The sequence below is a fragment of the Coregonus clupeaformis genome, chromosome 11 (assembly GCF_020615455.1).
Source record: "Coregonus clupeaformis isolate EN_2021a chromosome 11, ASM2061545v1, whole genome shotgun sequence".
Taxonomy (NCBI): domain Eukaryota; kingdom Metazoa; phylum Chordata; class Actinopteri; order Salmoniformes; family Salmonidae; genus Coregonus; species Coregonus clupeaformis.
This window is the reverse complement of record NC_059202.1, coordinates 5691042-5709371: the sequence shown is the minus strand read 5'-3', so window position 1 is coordinate 5709371 and position 18330 is coordinate 5691042. Positions and strand designations below refer to the sequence as shown.

Sequence of the window (18330 nt, the reverse complement as noted above, 5' to 3'; positions counted from 1 at the left end):
CAGGATGCTCTCTATAGCTGTATTCACAGGCCTATGGGGAAATTCAGGTGTGTTAGCTCTGACAAAGTTCCTAGTCTGGAGATAGCGGAAAAAGTGGGATTGGGGGAGGTTGAACCTTTCCTGTAGCTGAGCAAAAGAGGCAAATGTATCATCAAAGAATAATTGGGCTAGTGAGGAGAGGCCTAGTGAGTGCCAGATGTCAAAAGCCCCATCATTCAAAGATGGAGGAAATAAAATGTTCTGATTGATTGGGCCTGATAGAGAAAAGCCTCGAAGGCCAAAGGCTAAGCGGAACTGATTCCAAATTTTAAGAGACTGCTTTACAATTGGGTTGACACACCTTTTGCCTAGGGACACTGGGAGAGACGAGCACAACACAGAAGAAAGTGCAGCAGGTTTACACGATTCAGACTCCATCTGGACCCAGATTGGTCTAGGGCCAGTAGGATCAGTCTGCAGCCAGTACAGAAGGGCTCTGAAATTTGCAGCCCAATAGTATGTCTGAAAATTTGGTAGAGCTAAACCCCCCAATGACTTAGGCTTCTGTAAATGTTTTCTACCAATCCGTGGTACCTTGCCATCCCAAATAAAATGCATGAATGTTTGATCCAGTGAAATAAAAAAAAGATTTTGGAATAAAAATGGGTAGACATTGAAATAAATATAGAAATTTGGGCAACACACTCATTTTAATGACATTAATCCTTCCGATAAGAGAAAGAGGTAGCGCATTCCAAAAAGCAAAAGATTGTTTCAAACTGTCTGCTAGAGCAACCAAGTTTTCCTGAAACAGATTTGAATATTTCCTTGTCACTTTAACTCCCAAGTAGGTGAATTGATCCCGGACAATCCTAAACTGAGAACTTGTAAAAGAGCACTTTAAAGCAGCCTTGTTTACAGGAAAAAGCTCACTCTTGCCTAGATTCAGCTTGTACCCTGAGATTGATCCAAACCTTTTAAGAACAGATAAGGCGCGTGGCAATGAGGTATCAGGGTTAGAGATAAACAAAAGGAGGTCATCCGCATATAGCGAGACTTTCTGCTCTGAGCCCGTCCGGATTATTCCTTGAATGGCATCATTAGAGCGTAATGCAATGGCGAGAGGTTCGATTGCCAAAGCAAACAACAAGGGGGAGAGTGGACAGCCCTGTCTGGATCCGCGGTGCAAGGGAAAATAGTCAGAGGACAAGTTGTTAGTCCGTACCGAAGCCATGGGGGGAAAAAATAAAGAATCTTTATCCACGCAATGAATTTGGGGCCAAAGCCAAATCTATAAAGGGTGGCTGTTAGGTAATCCCACTCAACGCGGTCAAACGCTTTTTCTGCATCAAGTGAGACCACCACCTCTGGGTCCTCCGATGCAGGGGAGTACAGTATATTCATAAGGCGCCTAATATTGAAAAACAAATGCCTATTTCTCACAAAGCCAGTCTGGTCAGAGTGTATTACTTGATGCAGCGAGCCTTCCATACGGATGGCTAAAAGCTTGGCTAGGATTTTGTAATCACAGTTTAAAAGCGAGATTGGGCGAAAGGATCCACATACCAAATACTAATTGAGTGTATGTAAACTTCTGACCCACTGGGAATGTGATGAAATAAATTAAAGCTGAAATAAAACATTCTCTCTACTATTATTCTGACATTTCACATTCTTAAAATAAAGTAACCTAAAGACAGGGAATTTATACTAGGATTAAATGTCAGGAATTGTGAAAAACTGAGTTTAAATGTATTTGGCTAAGGTGTATGTAAACTTCCGACTTCAACTGTACGTCATGGATGGCTGGGAGCTCATCCCCAGTTATGCGCTGGGCCGTTTGCACCAACCTCTGTAGGGCCTTCAGGTCGAGGATGGTGCAGTTGTCAGGATGCTCTCGATGGTGCAGCTGTAAAAGTTCCTAAGGATCTGTGGGGCCATGACAAATAATTTCAGCCTCCTGAGGGAGAAGAGGCACTACTGAGCGTGATGTAGACACCGAGGAACTTGAAGCTCTTTACCCTCTCCACTGCGACCCCGTCGATGTGGATGGGGGGTGTGCACCCGCCCCTGTTTCCTGTAGGCCACGATCAGCGCCTTGGTCTTGCTGACGGTGAGGGAGAGATTGTTGTCCTGGCAACACACTGCCAGGTATCTGACCTCCTCCCTCTAGGCTGTCTCATCGCAGTTGGTTCTCAGGCCTACCACTAGCAAACTTGATGATTGAGTCGTGTGAGGCCACACAGTCATGGGAGCACAGGGAGTACAGGAGGGGGCTAAGCACACGCCCCTGGGGGGCCCCGTGTTGAGGGTCTGCATGGCGGTGTTGCTGCCTACTCTTACCACCTGGGGTCGGCCCGTCAGGAAGTCAAGAATCCAGTTGCCGAGGGAGGTGTTCAATCCCAGGGTCCCGAACTTGGAGGGCACTATGGTGTTGAACGCTGAACTGTAGTCAATGAACAGCATCCTCACATACTGTAAGTATTCCTCTTTTCTAGGTGGGAGAGGGCAGTGTGGAGTGCAATTGGGATTGCGTCGTCTGCGTATCTGTTGGGGCGGCATGCAAATTGATGCAAACATGACGCAAGAAGTGCTTTGTTTTCTCCCCTGTTTGAGATGTTATGGCAGAATGTCATATTATGTGGGCACAACTGTCCACAGTCACAAACAGAGGAACTATGGGCCTTCACTCCCTTTATACAAAATCTAAACTGCACATCAAAAGGGAACTATTTTAATGTCAGTCATCATAAAATGTTTACCCAAAATCATGGGGTAAACATTTATTTATCGTCTCTCTTTTCTCATTTTTAAAGCTCCCGAGTAGACAAAACTCTTTGTCACACAGTTGTCCAAACATTTACTTTAATAGCCAACCAACAAAGCAATTTGCTTGATGGAAAAACATTGCATATGCCAAGTCCTCAGGAAAGACATTTTACTGCATATTGCTAATGAAGAAACATTCTGAGCTCATATTGAAAAGCAATGCTAACGCTGGCCAAGCTAGGTGTACTAATTGTATCTTACTTCAGTATCTGTTACTGAAAATGAGCCTATGAACCAGTTCCACGCACAAAATTAGCTAATAAAAAGCTTTTTTACACATAAAGATGAGTCAGTTACACCACAAACGTAAGCGCTGCCAGCCATGTTATATTTAGTAGGCTTAATACAGGCTAGCATACTATGCTTCCATAAATGCTACAACACTACATGATGAATATCCACGTTGTAAAGGGGGACTTGAATAAACAGTGTAGAAAATGATTTCCATGCCTATTGACTACATGTCTTGGCTGTAGTCTAGCATTGGAATAGAGTCTAATCCTGACTTGTTGAAAATAGTGCAGAATGTGATATCCCTAGTGTAAACATTAGGCCAGACTCCCATCCCAGTGTAACTATAGCTAGCTAGAGGAAACGGGACAGTGCTAATGTTTGTGGCAGGATATATCATAGTGTGTTTGTTAGTCAAAAAGACGTTGATATCACAGCATCAGCGTACACTCTTAGAAAAAAAGGTGCTATCTAGAATCTTTAAGGGTTCTTCGGCTGTCCCCATAGGAGAACCCTTTGAACAGCCCTTTTTGGTTCCAGGTATAACCCTTTTGGGTTACATGTAGAACCTTTTCTACAGAGGGTTCTACATGGAACCCGAAAGGGTTATACCTAGAACCAAAAAAGGTTCTACATGGAACCGAAAATGGTTCTCCTATGGGGACAGCCAAAGGACCCTTTGAGAACCCTTTTTTCTAAGAGTGTAGTAGATGTACAAACCAGGTCTCTCAATAAAACTCTCCCCAGAGAACTAGGGAGGAGAGGCTGCCAAGAGCTCAGAGACCCAGCCTCCAGACTCAAGCTTCTCTCTCTCTGTTAACCCAACATGTGCTCATTCACTTACTCTCATCCTCTCTTTCTTTCTTCAACGCACACACACGTGTATAATTGTCTCTCACACACGCACACCTCTTTGTTGCTTGACTATGTCAGGAAAAGGAAATACTGAACATCAGCATATTTGATGCTGATGATATTTCATGCTGACGAGATGAAATCGATCATTCCAACAAGCACATTATATATAAAGAAAATGGAACATAATACTGAGCATATCAATTATTTATGCCTATCATCAGTCTTGTGCTTTAACTGGTGCTTCAGCATATCTACTGTATCTAAATGCTTACTTATGAAAATCCACATGCCTGCAATGTGTCTAACAATCATTGAAACCAATGACATTTGAAATATAAGCAACTTTCTTTTAGCATGCCTAAACACAAATCCAAACGGTGGCCGTCTCAGGTTGACAGCAGCGACACATTTGATGTGACCTCCCACCAAAGAGGGTAATAGAATATTCTGTCCTTCTTTCGAGGCAAGGTATAGAAAAAACAAATTATATTCATTTATTCTCAGTGCTAACAGTAGCTTGCATACAAAAATGGTCTGAAAATAATAATGTAATTTCCCAGGAAATTTCACATGCTAAATTGGGGGTGATGGACCTCTCCGTCTTCAGTTCAATAACATGCTTTTCTCCCCTGCATGTGTGTGACAGGGCTTTATATCTGACCAATCAGCGGCAAGCCGTCCGAGGTGTAAAAAGACATGGACAGCAGCCACTTGATGCTGGCATAGACAAAGTTCATTAGCATGTGAATAGCAGCTCCAACAAATTAGGCCCAAATAAAGCAGCGAAGGTGCCAAGACTCATACATGTGGAATGGAAGGGGTGCAACAACAACAACACTCCAATAAAATGTGATGAAATATGCATTACTGTGTGGATGAGTGCCTGGTACAGTGTACACCAGTGTTTTGTGTTCTTGGAGGGTGGGCCAGCTAAAACTGGGCTACACAGAGAGAGCGAGCCATGCACATTAGTCACTTCTCTTATTTCTTCAAAAATCGTTATTTCTTTCTCTCTGTCTCTCTCTATTCATCACACACTAGTAATAGCAATGTGTTGGCAGTTTCTTTGGCTAGTTTCATAGACAGAAAAGCCAGCACTACACAGACAGTGTGGTGAAGAAGGCGCAACAGAGCCTCTTCAACCTCAGGGGGCTGAAGAAATTTGGCTTGGCACCTAAAACCCTCACAAACTTTTACAGATGCACAATTGAGAGCATCCTGTCGGGCTGTATCACCACCTGGCACGGCAACTGCACCGCCCGCAACCGCAGAGCTCTCCAGAGGGTGGTGCGGTCTGCCGAACACATTACCGGGAGCAAACTACCCGTCCTCCAAGACACCTACAGCACCCAATGTCACAGGAAGGCCAAAAATATCATCAAGGACATCAACCACCCGAACCACTGCCTGTTCACCCCGCTATCATCCAGAAGGCGAGGTCAGTACAGGTGCATCAAAGCTGGGACCGAGAGAATGAAAAACAGCTTCTATCTCAAGGCCATCAGACTGTTAAATAGCCATCACTAGCACATTAGAGGCTGCTGCTGCCTATTGAAATCACTGGCCACTTTAAGAAATGGAACACTAGTCACTTTAATAATGTTTACATATCTTGCACTACTCATCTCATATGTATATAATGTATTCTATTCAATAATATTCTACTGTATCTTAGTCCATGCCGCTCTGTCATTGCTTGTCCATATATGTATATATTCTTAAATTCCATTCCTTACTAGATTTGTGTGTATTGGGTATATGTTGGGAAATTGTTAGATATTACTTGTTAGATATTACTTCACTGTCGGAGCTAGAAGCACAAGCATTTCGCTACACCCGCAATAACATCTGTTAAGCACGTGTATGTGACAAATAAAATGTTTGATTTATGAATCTGTCAAGAAGAAACCACAACTAGAAAGAGTTGACCAGTGGCCAGTCACTGGCATAGACTAGAGTGGACAATGATTTAGCAAGACAGAAATGGCAACAAATGAAACCTGCTGACTGGTCAGTCCAGGTATTCAGTGTACAGAGCTGATGAAGAGCGCGGACTGAATGTCAGCGCTGAATGTGTAAAATCCACACTATACAGTACATAGTGTGCCAATAGCATCTCTGCTGCAGGCATTTGAGTTTGGCTGGCAGGCCATGGCTGGAAAAGATCCCTCTAATCCCCTCTAAATCTAGTCTTGTCCAGCTTCCATTGACTCAGAGGAAACGACTGGAGACACACACACACGCACACACACAAACGCACGCACATACGCACACACACAGTGCTGGCCTGGGGCAGCTGAGCTTATTCCCATGTGGCATTCCATGTTGTAACAAATGGACACTGGTTATAGCCTTGGCATCCTCTATTAGTGGCACAATAAATACACAATGAAATCAAGGGATATTTATTTAGCAGTTAGTATAAATCTGCTTTAAAGATTTGGCTTAGCTGCTCAGCAAAAAGTTACGCACAGAGATCACATCCCAAAATATCAATGCCATAGATACCACAGTAGACTGAAAGTAGGGCTGGGTGATATGGTCTAAAAATAATATCTAGATTTTAAAAAATGTATGGGTGATTCACAATATACTGTATATCTAGATTTGTATTTATTTATATATAATTCTAAATAAGCTTTGTTGTACAATTAAAGGTCAAATACACTGCATTTCAAACAGTCAGCAATAATCTAATGAATTCAGGGCTTGTGAAATTATACCTAGGCTAAATATAAGCCTTCCACAACCATAAGAACCACTAATAATTTAATAAAATATGGCTTTCAAGTCTATCTATGAGAATTCCCTTTTTGTTACAAGTTTAACCAGAACCATGCATAATGCACATTCACTAATACTGACTAACTTCTTGTAGCAGGTATTATAGAAAATGAACACAGGTCTCATGAACAATCTCTCAAGCACAAGCCCACGTGCTAGTGAGTAGCCAGCTAATCTTTATTTTTATATTTGCTATCTTACAAGGTAGGACAGTTTGAACAGCATGCTGGCCTCCCGAGTGGCGCAGTGGTCTAAGGCACTGCATCACAGTGCTAGCTGTGCCACTAGAGATCCTGGTTCGAATCCAGGCTCTGTCGTAGCCAGCCGCGACCGGGAGACCCATGGGGCGGCGCACAATTGGCCCAGCGTCGTCCAGGGTAGGGGAGGGAGTGGCTGGCAGGGATGTAGCTCAGTTGGTAGAGCATGGCATTTGCAACGCCAGGGTTGTGGATTCGATTCCCACGGGGGCGTATGAAAAAAATAAAAATAATGTATGCATTCACTAACTGTAAGTCGCTCTGGATAAGAGCGTCTGCTAAATGACTAAAAATGTACAAATGTAGCCTGTCCACTTTGTTCAAATGTTGAAAATACCTTATTTCTCAGAATGAGAACGAGTTGCCAATTCCTTATATAATTGTGTTTTATGCTTATCGCACATTTATGAAACACAGACTAGACAACTAGTATAACAGTCTTTTGCTAAAATGCTGCTAGAGGTACCGCAATGCCCTGCGTGACAAACTGAGCTGTCAAGGCGTCAGTGTAATGCGGTAGACGAAGTCAGGCGCAGGACACAGAGCTAATCGAAAAACGTACTTTACTCGTAGGTAAAATGAATGAACAAAACCTCCACGCAGGGAGGAACAAACCCTAACGACAACCAAAACATGAACAAACACGCACAACACACAGTGTGAGACAGAGGGTTAAATAGGGAAGACATAACTACATGATGGGAAACAGGTGTGACCAATGAACACAAAACAAGTCGAACATAGACACATGGATCGGTAGCAGCTAGTACTCCGGTGACGGCAAACGCCGAAGCCTGCCCGAGCAAGGAGGAGGGGCAGCCTCGGCTGAATTCGTGACGTGAGCATTAATTTTCCAGAATCAATGTTCATTGATACTCCCGTTTTAGTAGTGTCTGCTCTGTGTGCAATTTGAGGAGTTGAGACATAAAAAGGGTATCATTAGAAAGGTTAACTTCTCCTCTATTTCAGTAAAATAATGTCTCAATGTATTTCAGTGTCGATATGACCGATTCTGTTGGACCAAACCTCAAATGCAAATAGCAAGTTGAAACCGCTTGTCAGAGAGGAAGAAGTGATTTATCATCTTTGTTGTTGTGAGTGGTGGGGGAAGGGGCTTGGTGTGTGGGTGTAAATGGCAAGGTGCACACAGCACACAAGGAGTGAAGGAGATGAGACCAAAAAGACAACATGAGAACAAGCGGACATAAATACTCATAAAAACGTTTCTTTTTTTTACTGATTCTTGCAATACAAGCATTTGGAATATCATGCAAAACATTCTAATTAATCAAATTAATTCAATATATCGCCCTACATGAAATGTGAAAGCTATGATCCCTTACTGATGTCACTTGTCATTGCAACTCAATATTAGGAAGGTGTTCCTAATGTTTGGTATACTCAGTGTATGTAATTTTACTCGTGGCAAGCACTGAAAAGTAAGATTCTTCGTAAGCGACAAATGTAAACAAACTGTGCATATTGTAACATATGCAGTAAAATATATGCACATAATAATGGAATCTAGTACAGTATGCATTCACTTCCATTTCTGACTGTACTGTAATTATACAGACTGTTACTGGAGGACTTTGACATGAAAGTAGTGCTGAGCGATTGCTTTTTGAGATTGGTTTGGTTTCGGTTAGATTATAAAACAAATAATCACAGTTTTCGATTTCGGTTTTGATTATTCTTTTAGAAATTAAATGCACTATGCATTATGTGGGTTGAATGCTGTAACACAGAATAAAACAATTAATACAAGTCCCACGATGGTAGTGACTCTCCATTACTGCTTATCACTTATTAACAATAATTTATTCATATTACTTTACTTTAATAAAATATTTGTTTTAGGCCTATTTTATTCCTTTAGTATTTCATTCCAAGTCATCATCTCATCTCTATAGCGCTGCTGCCTATGCCGTCTGACAAAAATCACAATTTTAGTAGTTCTTCAAAGTAAATAAGGCATACTTTTATGACAACTGAATACCAACTATCAATCTTAGATCATGTATTTTCAGATAGAGATACCTCACGAAGAAACTGCTCTCTATCCCTCTCGATCGTGTGTTCTTCTGTCTCTTCTCTCCGTATCAGACCGGACAAGTATGCATGCAATGCATTATGGTCATTGTAGTTAATTACCATGCTTACTGCGCTAAACTATGTAGAATATTGCCCTGTTGGAAACTACAACTCCCTACTACATTGCACAGTTCGGGCTTGATCTGATTTATCTCTAGAGAAACTGTGCATTGCGCTCACAGAAAATAATTGAACAGACATCGGTCAATTAGTTGTTTAAAAACCAAAACCGCACACAAAACACATGTACATATTACTTCAATTACCTCAACTAGCCGGTGCCCCCGCACATTGACTCTGCACCGGTACCCCCCTGTATATATAGCTTCCCTACTGTTATTTTATTTTACTTCTGCTCTTTTTTTCTCAACACTTTTTGGTTGTTGTTTTATTTTGCTTTTTTTATTTAAAATAAATGTACTGTTGGTTAAGGGCTGTAAGTAAGCATTTCACTGTAATGTCTGCACCTGTTGTATTCGGCGCATGTGGCCAATCAAATTCGAATTGATTTGATTTGATTTGACACAATGGGAGATTCACAGTGGATATAAAATGTTCATGTAATTGACTGAAAAATAAGGAACCCATTTCACGATCCTATAACATTGTTCTTGAAATGTCAACCCCTACTTCAGCTGAGAGTATACGGGAAAATGTACAATACCATGTTAACATGTCATCTAGAGGTGAGGCTAGAGAGAATGAGTGATTTACAGTGTCCATATTAGGACAGCCTCAGCCTCAAAAGGAGTTGGTGTCAGTCTCATCCGTTTGAGGAAGAGGCTGTCCTAATATGGACACCGTAATGGTTAGATGTTAAACAGTGAAACACAATGGCAGACCGAGCTTTAACACCTTAATGCCTTGTTTCTCTCCAATCGCCAAGCCTCACTTCCTAAACGATGTATCCCTCCACAACGGCCTGTTCTCACACTTAACGATGGGAAGTTCTACATCACAAAGCTTAACGGCTCAACTATCATCACCTGATATATCTCCGGGCCAATCTGTGGAAAAGTATATTTATTTCTGTTGTGTCCATTCCAGATCTTTACATATACAAAGCCTGATAGGTTCGTAAGGCGGACATTGGCCTAATGACAGCGGCCTGTCCCATTCATACTAACAAAGTAGACATCTGAAATCAGGTTTCAACATTCATACAGATGACTTGGCATCGTTATCACAGAAAAAGTACATACTGTAACCGTATATTCACAGGGAACGCATGAGACCTGCCAGCCTTAACGACACTCAAGTGATTGGAGTGATCTGTCAACTTTCCCTGCTTGTTTCCTCTGTGCTGGGGCTCCAAGATATGCAGTGAGTCTGTGATACTGCACTAGAATTTCCATACCAAATAAGGCCAATTTATTTCTAAAGCATACTATTCTTTATTCCTTATTTCATCTGAAACAGCACAGGGAGAGAACACACAGCCTCACAATGTTTGCTGTCCTATTTTGATCTAAATACAGACATGTCCTTCCTTTTCCTCCCTCAGAGTAAATTCTGTTAAGTGTTGAGCAGGCGCAGGTAGACCCCATTACTCCATCATGGCCAATTCAAAGATGGCACTGCAGACAAAACATCCGTTACAAGCCTCAGATGTATTCAACTGATTTAACAGTAAATGGGATCTGCTTGTTATATGCATAGAATATGGTGCACAGGTGTCTTCCCACACCATTCATCAACACCATGGCAAAGCATAAGAGAAATCCATAGGCTCTGGTCCATCCATGACAGCATTGTGTAAGTAGATCGGCCTGTATTGGCAGGGGAGATGTGTTTGTGTGGTGGGTTGCCAATCAAATATTTAGAAGCTGTCAGATATGAAGTATCCTCTCCTTTAGCCCTCCTAGCACTGCATTCTCCCGGCAATGCCAGGCCTGACACACTATTAGCAGGCCTGTCTGCCTCCAGAGGACACCAAGCCTCAGATAAGGCTTAAATCATGAGAGAGGCCTGTGTGGAGACGAAGAAAGCAAGGGGCCTTGCTCAATTTTTCACACTATGATGAGCACTAAAACAGAAAAGCTAGATTTTCTTCCTCTCTCTCGTTCTCTCTCTTTTGTCTCTGTCATTCCCTCTCCCCCGTCCCCACCAACTCTCCCTCTCCCAGAAATGCCCCTCGTACTCCGCCTGTATGAGTCAGCATCCTAGAGAGCCATCGGCTCTTCTTGGATCCCTTTTGTCACATTCGTGCACATGTCTTGTTCAATTTGCCCTGATGTGCAGAGACTTGTGGAAGTCACATTGATTCGACAGCAGACGGTAAGCACTTGTGACAAGGCACAGTAGAGGAAAAGGCTACTTGATGATGGCTTTGTGCTCAAAAAGAAACAAGGAAAGTGTTTGACTACGATAGATCCTCCTTCCTGTTTTATCTTTGATTTGTGTGGGTATAAAAGCTTTACTTGGTTTATCTTTCCCTCGCTGTAATATTAATAGGGCTGTCAAATGCGGTAATTACAGTTAACATTTTAGAATTGTAATGCCGTACATTTTTTTTCACGCATTTCATCTTATCTCCATTTCTTCACCCAAAAGTCAGCTTTTTCCACACTGACCCTTTTAAGCGCAACACACAACACGCTCTGCTGTGCTGTGTGCTCTCAGTTTCGGCAGCTACAGATGTAGGATCTTAATTTGATCACCCTGTTGCAGGAGAACTTTCCTGCAATGAAGGACATTTTTAACTTGTAGTGTATTTGAGGTTTCTGAAGTTTGTAATTTCCACTTTGAATTTTCAGACTTGATTTTCCCTAACGAAAATGTTTATCAACCCCTACAAAAATGTCCATTAATTATAATCCACATAATAATTCACATGTCCTGTTGCTGCAGGATTATTTTCCTGCTGTAGCAAACTGGCTCAAATTAATAGCTCAGACACACCGGTAGGATTGTCAAATGTTTCCTCTGAACAGTGTCAGCAGACAATCTATTTTTGTGATCACACGGCAAAGACCTTGAAGTCATCAGCCACTCAGCCTTGTTAAAATACTCCACACCAGAAGGTGGCAGTAGCATTGTTTGGCAATGCATGTCCGTTTGTGTTGCTTATGGCCTAGATTCCAATGTTGCTATTTTGTAGAAAGCCTTTGTTGATATTAGCCAGATGGCCACAGGTAGATAACTACCTAGCAAGATGACGAAGAAACAATTATCCCATAGTGCCAGTGCCAGCCCATAGCCAAATGTTTAGCTAGCTAGCTAACATTCTCATATTTGCTAGCTAGCACAACATAGCTAGCTACACTGCACTAACTTGGCAGCTAACACAGGCAGCTGTTTCATGGAAACTAATCCATTGTGATTGAATTATAATGTCAATACATTTTACATTTTACATTTTAGTCATTTATCCAGAGCAATTTACAGTTAGTGAGCGCATACATTTTTCAATACTAGCTACAGTGGTTAGCTAGCTTGGAGGAAGTATTTAGTGTTGTGTGCATTGTGTCTGTGCACTTAGCTAGCTACCATACCATTAAATAATAAATAATATGCCATTTAGCAGACGCTTTTATCCAAAGCGACTTACAGTCATGCGTGCATACATTTTTGTGTATGGGTGGTCCCGGGGATCGAACCCACTACCTTGGCGTTACAAACGCCGTGCTCTACCAGCTGAGCTACATTGCATATGAAGTGTGACTGGCTCATGACATTTAACCGTGGATGCACAGAGAAAATGCCCTCTTTTTTCCCTTTATGTTGTCACTACTGTTGGCTCCCCCACGTGGTGGTTTGTGCTCTCTGGTTGGCTCAAAGTCAAGTTGTTGGCCACTGATAAGCGTTGCGATTCCACAAGTAGAAACGGCAGGTCCGTCGCTACCGGGTCAGCATGCAGCAAGCAGGTAGAACGGCCTCCCACTGTGATAAGTATCTATCGGCAGTGAGATTCTCTGTGTGTTTCATGCTTAAGATCTGACATCTGTAGCAGTTCCAGTAGAGCGGTCTGTGGTGCTTAAACATCCACCATGCACGCAGCGTTGAGCAACAATTTTGAAGGGAAAGATACAGAAAGTTCAACCATAAACACATACCCAGGCGTTTCTTTTGATAACAGCATAAAGCTAGCCATCTAGTTATGCACAGTTTTGCACAGAAGTAGCTATAAAATGCTAACGTTAGCTAGCTAGCTAACCAAACGAGAATGTTTACAATGCAATGGCTGAATGCCTCTTTATTAAACTAATTTCCCACAATGATTTTAAATCGGAACAGGACATCCATTCCATTTAGCTACTGTTTTTGTTGGAGTTCTCAGGTCAAAAGATTTAAGCTAATGATCCCAATTCTAGTAGTAGCAACCTGTGATCTAGTTGAAGAACATGGATAAGTAGCCTAGGCTAAATCTCATAGCTGTATGATATTTTACATGAACTCAGACATGGCTGATATGTTGTTATTTATTTTGTGTTTACCCCTATAATCAAAATATATTATACCTACAACCCAATGTGATGTTCTTTTAAATTGAAACATATTTAATTAGGGTCAAATTTGAACAATAAAAATGTTTTCAATTAATCAAGTTAATCGCACAGAAAACCATGTGATTAACACAATATAATATTTTAATCGTTTGACAAGCCCTAATTATTACACAAACACACAGATGAAAACACATAATGAAGATTAATTTCAATGCAAACTGGCATTGCATGTAAACAAAGTACCACCTCATCATCATTATGTTAAATTAAAGTATCATTCATCTCAATAACATGCACTACATTATGATGACGGACGATGAATTAACAAATCCTTAAAGTGTGATATTTTTGATTGTTTACTTATCACTAAAGCAAGTTCTAATTGGTGTTTGGTAACAAATGTTGTCACAAGGGGAGTTAACGATGGATAATGATAATGACACTGTTGAAGGATAATGTAGGATTTGTACACAAGACAACAGACAGCAAGGCACCATGGGAATTCAAATTCAACTGACAAAAGTCCCTATCTGCCTCCCATGACCCTATTTCCATAATAATATGGTTCCCTAACTCTTGTCACTGCTGTGACAGTCATGTATGGATGTGTGAGTATTTTTGTTTGTATGCAAATATACAAACAGTATATACGCTCCATGACCATGTATAAACAGGAGAAATAGCCTACTTTCCCTTTGTTTTCCTTCCCCACTTGTATATTTCCTTGCATTCAGAGTACAAAACAACAGCTCATTCCGGATCACACAGCTGCACATACATGGCAAAATGTTTTTCAAATTACATCCTAATGAAAAGCAAACATAACACAGGCATACTTCCACACAACAAGACCCATGTGAATAGATCGGCTTTCCACTTTGCTGTTTGCCAGGGTTTTGCCAAAGGGAGAGAGAGAGGAGGAAATCAGATACATGGGAAGAAACAAACTGTTTACCTTGTAGAAGAGCATGATGACCTGACGCAACTTGAGCCGGTGGAACACGCAGACGTCGTAGAGCGCCGACACGGCCAACACAGTCACCCCCTGCTCTTTCCACAGCATGCTGCAGGCAGCACAACCCAGGCTGCCCAGGAGCCAGGCCCCCAGCCTGCAGGGCCCCGCAGGGCCCCCTCGCAGGGCGCAGTGACGCATGTAGCACAGCAGAGACAGCAGGAAGAAGAGGGCGGCGCCCACGTCGGCACGGCCTACCACGCCCGCCACCGCCTCCGTGTGGATGGGATGCGAGGCGAACAATAACCCAGCCAGGAGGCTCCAGAGGCCCCTTCCTAGCAGCAGGCGGGCCAGCCAGGTGAAGAGGGCCGTGACGACCCCATGGAGGCCCACGTTGACCAGGTGGTAGCCCCAGGGCTCCAGGCCACCCAGGGCATGGTTGAGGCGGAAGGAGAGGGTACACAGGGGCCGGTAGGACTTGTGGCTGCCGCTGTGGGTGAGCAGGGTGCCCCAGAAGTCATCGTAGAAGATGTTGATCCACGGGGTCTCTGGTAGCAAGTCCTGGTTGGTTTTGATTGCACGGCTGTGGGGAGAAGGAAAACAGAGGGGTTAGAAGATGTATGTGCAATGATCCACATGCTTATGGATAACCTGATCAAGTGCAACGCCACCACAGTACTTGGGACTGGCATTTCAGTCAATTCAATCAATATGACACAGTATGTCTTCACTGTACTATCGCATTCAGTAGAATTGCAAGGACTGAAAGAAATGTCTAGATTTCTTTCAAACTCAGCAGTGGTCATTTATCATGCCCCAAAGATAGGAGCTTTAGACAGAAATCAAATCACCTTGAAACCTGCTCATGCTTGACAGGGACACAACCCACCACAGAGAAGGCTGATGTACATGTAAAGATGTGTGATCACACCTCTGAGTGACCATCTCATCTTCTCCAATGTGACCACCTGGGGCCTCAGTCTATTTACACCAACTGGACCAAACGCCACATGAAGTGTCCTTTCTCTTGATAAGCTATGGATGTGTTGTCTCCTTTTTGGCTGGTTTGGAGACCTAAACAACAGTAGTAGGCTATGCATTGTAGTATACATTGCTGTATACAAGTACTGTAGCTTGAAACTTGTGTAAACCTCCTTTGAGAGTGTGGTCATGTGGCCTTCACTGACAGACAATCTGAGAGTAAGCAGAGAGAGGAGTGCTCACCACGGCTCTTACTGTGTGCACTCAGGGACTGCGGAGGCGCATGCACCACGCCCTCGACCGAAAACGAATAAAGCAACAGAGAGAGAGGGGGGAATGCCATGTTGGCATAAAGGAGCGTGGGGAGCCAGGGACCAAAGACGTGTCAATCACAGCTAGCCCTGTGTTTACCAACCGCTGAGTACTGGGTATCTCACACACAGACACGCCACACTGTGTCAAGAGAGGGAGGCAAGGGAGGGAGGATGAATAAATATGTTTGTGGAAGGGATTACAAAGCAGGAGGGACTAGAGAGAGCAAACTAGAGAGCAGTGTTAAAGCCATGCATAATACGTGTTGAGGGGCCATGGACACCCATGGAGAGACCATGCTGTCTGTGCATGTCTGTGCATGTAGTTACCCCACCACGGGGAAACCCTGGCCTGGGTACTGGGGTTGCGCCTGAGTGTTTGACCCTGACGGCCATACATCAGGCCCAAGCTGTGTGAGGTTTGAGGGGTGGAAGATGTGCTATTACCCCCCTACTGGAGCAAATAATGTCTACGTCTTTGTTACCTAGCTGTGAGGTGGCTCTGGCACTGACACAAGGCCTTGAACCCTGCGTGTCTGGGAAGTAGGTGGGAGACAGGGGGAGGCAGGGGGAGCAGGCGGGTAGGTGACAGCTATGTAATGAGTCTCCTTAAAGAGGAGGAGGTGCATTAAACACAGAACGCCACCGCGTAATTAAAAAGCCTGATGGATGGGACATGACACGTGTGATAACATGCCGAGAACGACAGGTTGTAATGAGTCCCCATGGTGGGCACAATTAGCATACGCAATTAGACGTGGAGCGAGGAGATGGAGAAAACAGACACACACTGCACAACACACAATAACAGACTGAGATAAACAAGGAATTCAAAGAAAGATGCCAAGGCGGCAGATGAATCAAGGTGAATAATCTATCTATGGATAATTTTTTGGGGAAAACCTCAGCCTTTGTGTAGCTCTTAAACCTAGAACTTTACCCGGCATTGTACTATATAGACGCAAGTAGCAACCATCTTGCCCTGCTTCTCAATATGGCTAGGCCAGAAAGCAGATGGGGTTGTTGAAAAGGGTAAAGTTATGGAGATTGCAACCCACAACAAATGACCAAATAAACTAGCTCTGGCCAAGGAGAAATAGCCCTCCTTATGATAGATCTGCGTGGAAATGAATACAACCAACCTGGCCTATATGGAAGCGGAGAGGCAAAGATAATCAGCCGGGGATATGTCTTTATAATAAAGATGCCTGACATGTCAGTGATCAGCTCATTGGGTTTCAGACCTGGGTTAAAAAGTATTTTAAATCATTTCATATACATAAGCTGGGCTTGATTGACTTGGCGCTCTGGAACCGCTTGCCGTGCGGTAGCAGAGAGAACAGTCTATGACTAGGGTGACTGGAGTTTTTTTTAGGGCCTTTTTTTAGGGCCTTCCTCTGACACCGCCTGGTATAGAGGTCCTGTATGGCAGGAAGCTTGGCCCCAGTGATGTACTGGGCCATACGCACTACCCTCTGTAGTGCCTTGCGGTCGGAGGCAGAGCAGTTGCCTTACCAGGCAGTGATGCAACCAGTCAGGATGCTCTCGATGGTACAGCTGTAGAACCTTTTGAGGATATGAGGACCTATGCCAAATCTTTTCAGTCTCCTTAGGGGGAATAGGTTTTGTCGTGCCCTCTTCACGACTGTCTTGGTGTGCTTGGACCATGTTAGTTTGTTGGTGATGTGGACACCAATGACCTTGAAGCTCTCAACCTGCTCCACTACAGCCCCGTCGATGAGAATGGGGGCGTGCTCGGTCCTCTTCTTTGTCCTGTAGTCCACAATCATCTCCTTTGTCTTGATCACGTTGAGGGAGAGGTTGTTGTCCTGGCACCACACGGCCAGGTCTCTGACCCCCTCCCTATAGGCTGTCTCGTCGTTGATCAGGCTTACCACTGTTGTGTCATCGGCAAACTTAAGGATGGTGTTGGAGTCGTGCCTGGCCATGCAGTCATGAGTGAACAGGGAGTACAGGAGGGGACTGAGCACGCACCCCTGAGGGGCCCCCGTGTTGAGGATCAGCGTGGCCCTTACCACCTGGGCCGGCCCGTCAGGAAGTCCAGGATCCAGTTGCAGAGGGAGGTGTAAGTCCCAGGGTCCTTAGCTTAGTGATGAGCTTTGAGGGGACTATGGTGTTGAACGCTGAGCTGTAGTCAATGAATAGCATTCTCACATAGGTGTTCCTTTTGTCCAGGTGTGAAAGGGCAGTGTGGAGCGCAATAGAGATCGCATCATCTGTGGATCTGTAGGGGCGGTATGCAAATTTAGTGGGTCTAGGGTTTCTGGGATAATGGTGTTGATGTAAGCCATGACCAGCCTTTCAAAGAACTTCATGGATATAGACGTGAGTGCTACGAGTCGGTAGTCATTTAGGCAGGTTACCTTAGTGTTCTTGGGCACAGGGACTATGGTGGTCTGCTTGAAAAATGTTGGTATTACAGACTCAGACAGGGAGAGGTTGAAAATGTCAGTGAAGACACTTGCCAGTTGGTCAGCGCATGCTCGGAGTACACATCTGGCCCTGAGGCCTTGTGAATTTTGACCTGTTTAAAGGTCTAACTCACATCGGCTACGGAGAGCGTGATCACACAGTCGTCCGGAACA

At 43.6% G+C, this 18330-nt stretch overlaps 1 protein-coding gene across 1 annotated transcript in view; it reads right to left on the bottom strand.

Annotated features, from left to right (window-relative positions):
* LOC121576965 (protein O-mannosyl-transferase TMTC2-like) overlaps window positions 1–18330 on the bottom strand; it is a 211002-nt gene that overhangs the window by 93491 nt on the left and 99181 nt on the right. Inside the window, exon 2 of the mRNA XM_041890594.1 lies at window positions 14436–15015. Within this exon, the coding sequence (XP_041746528.1) occupies window positions 14436–15015 (580 nt within the window). The remainder of the gene's footprint in view (window positions 1–14435; window positions 15016–18330) is intronic.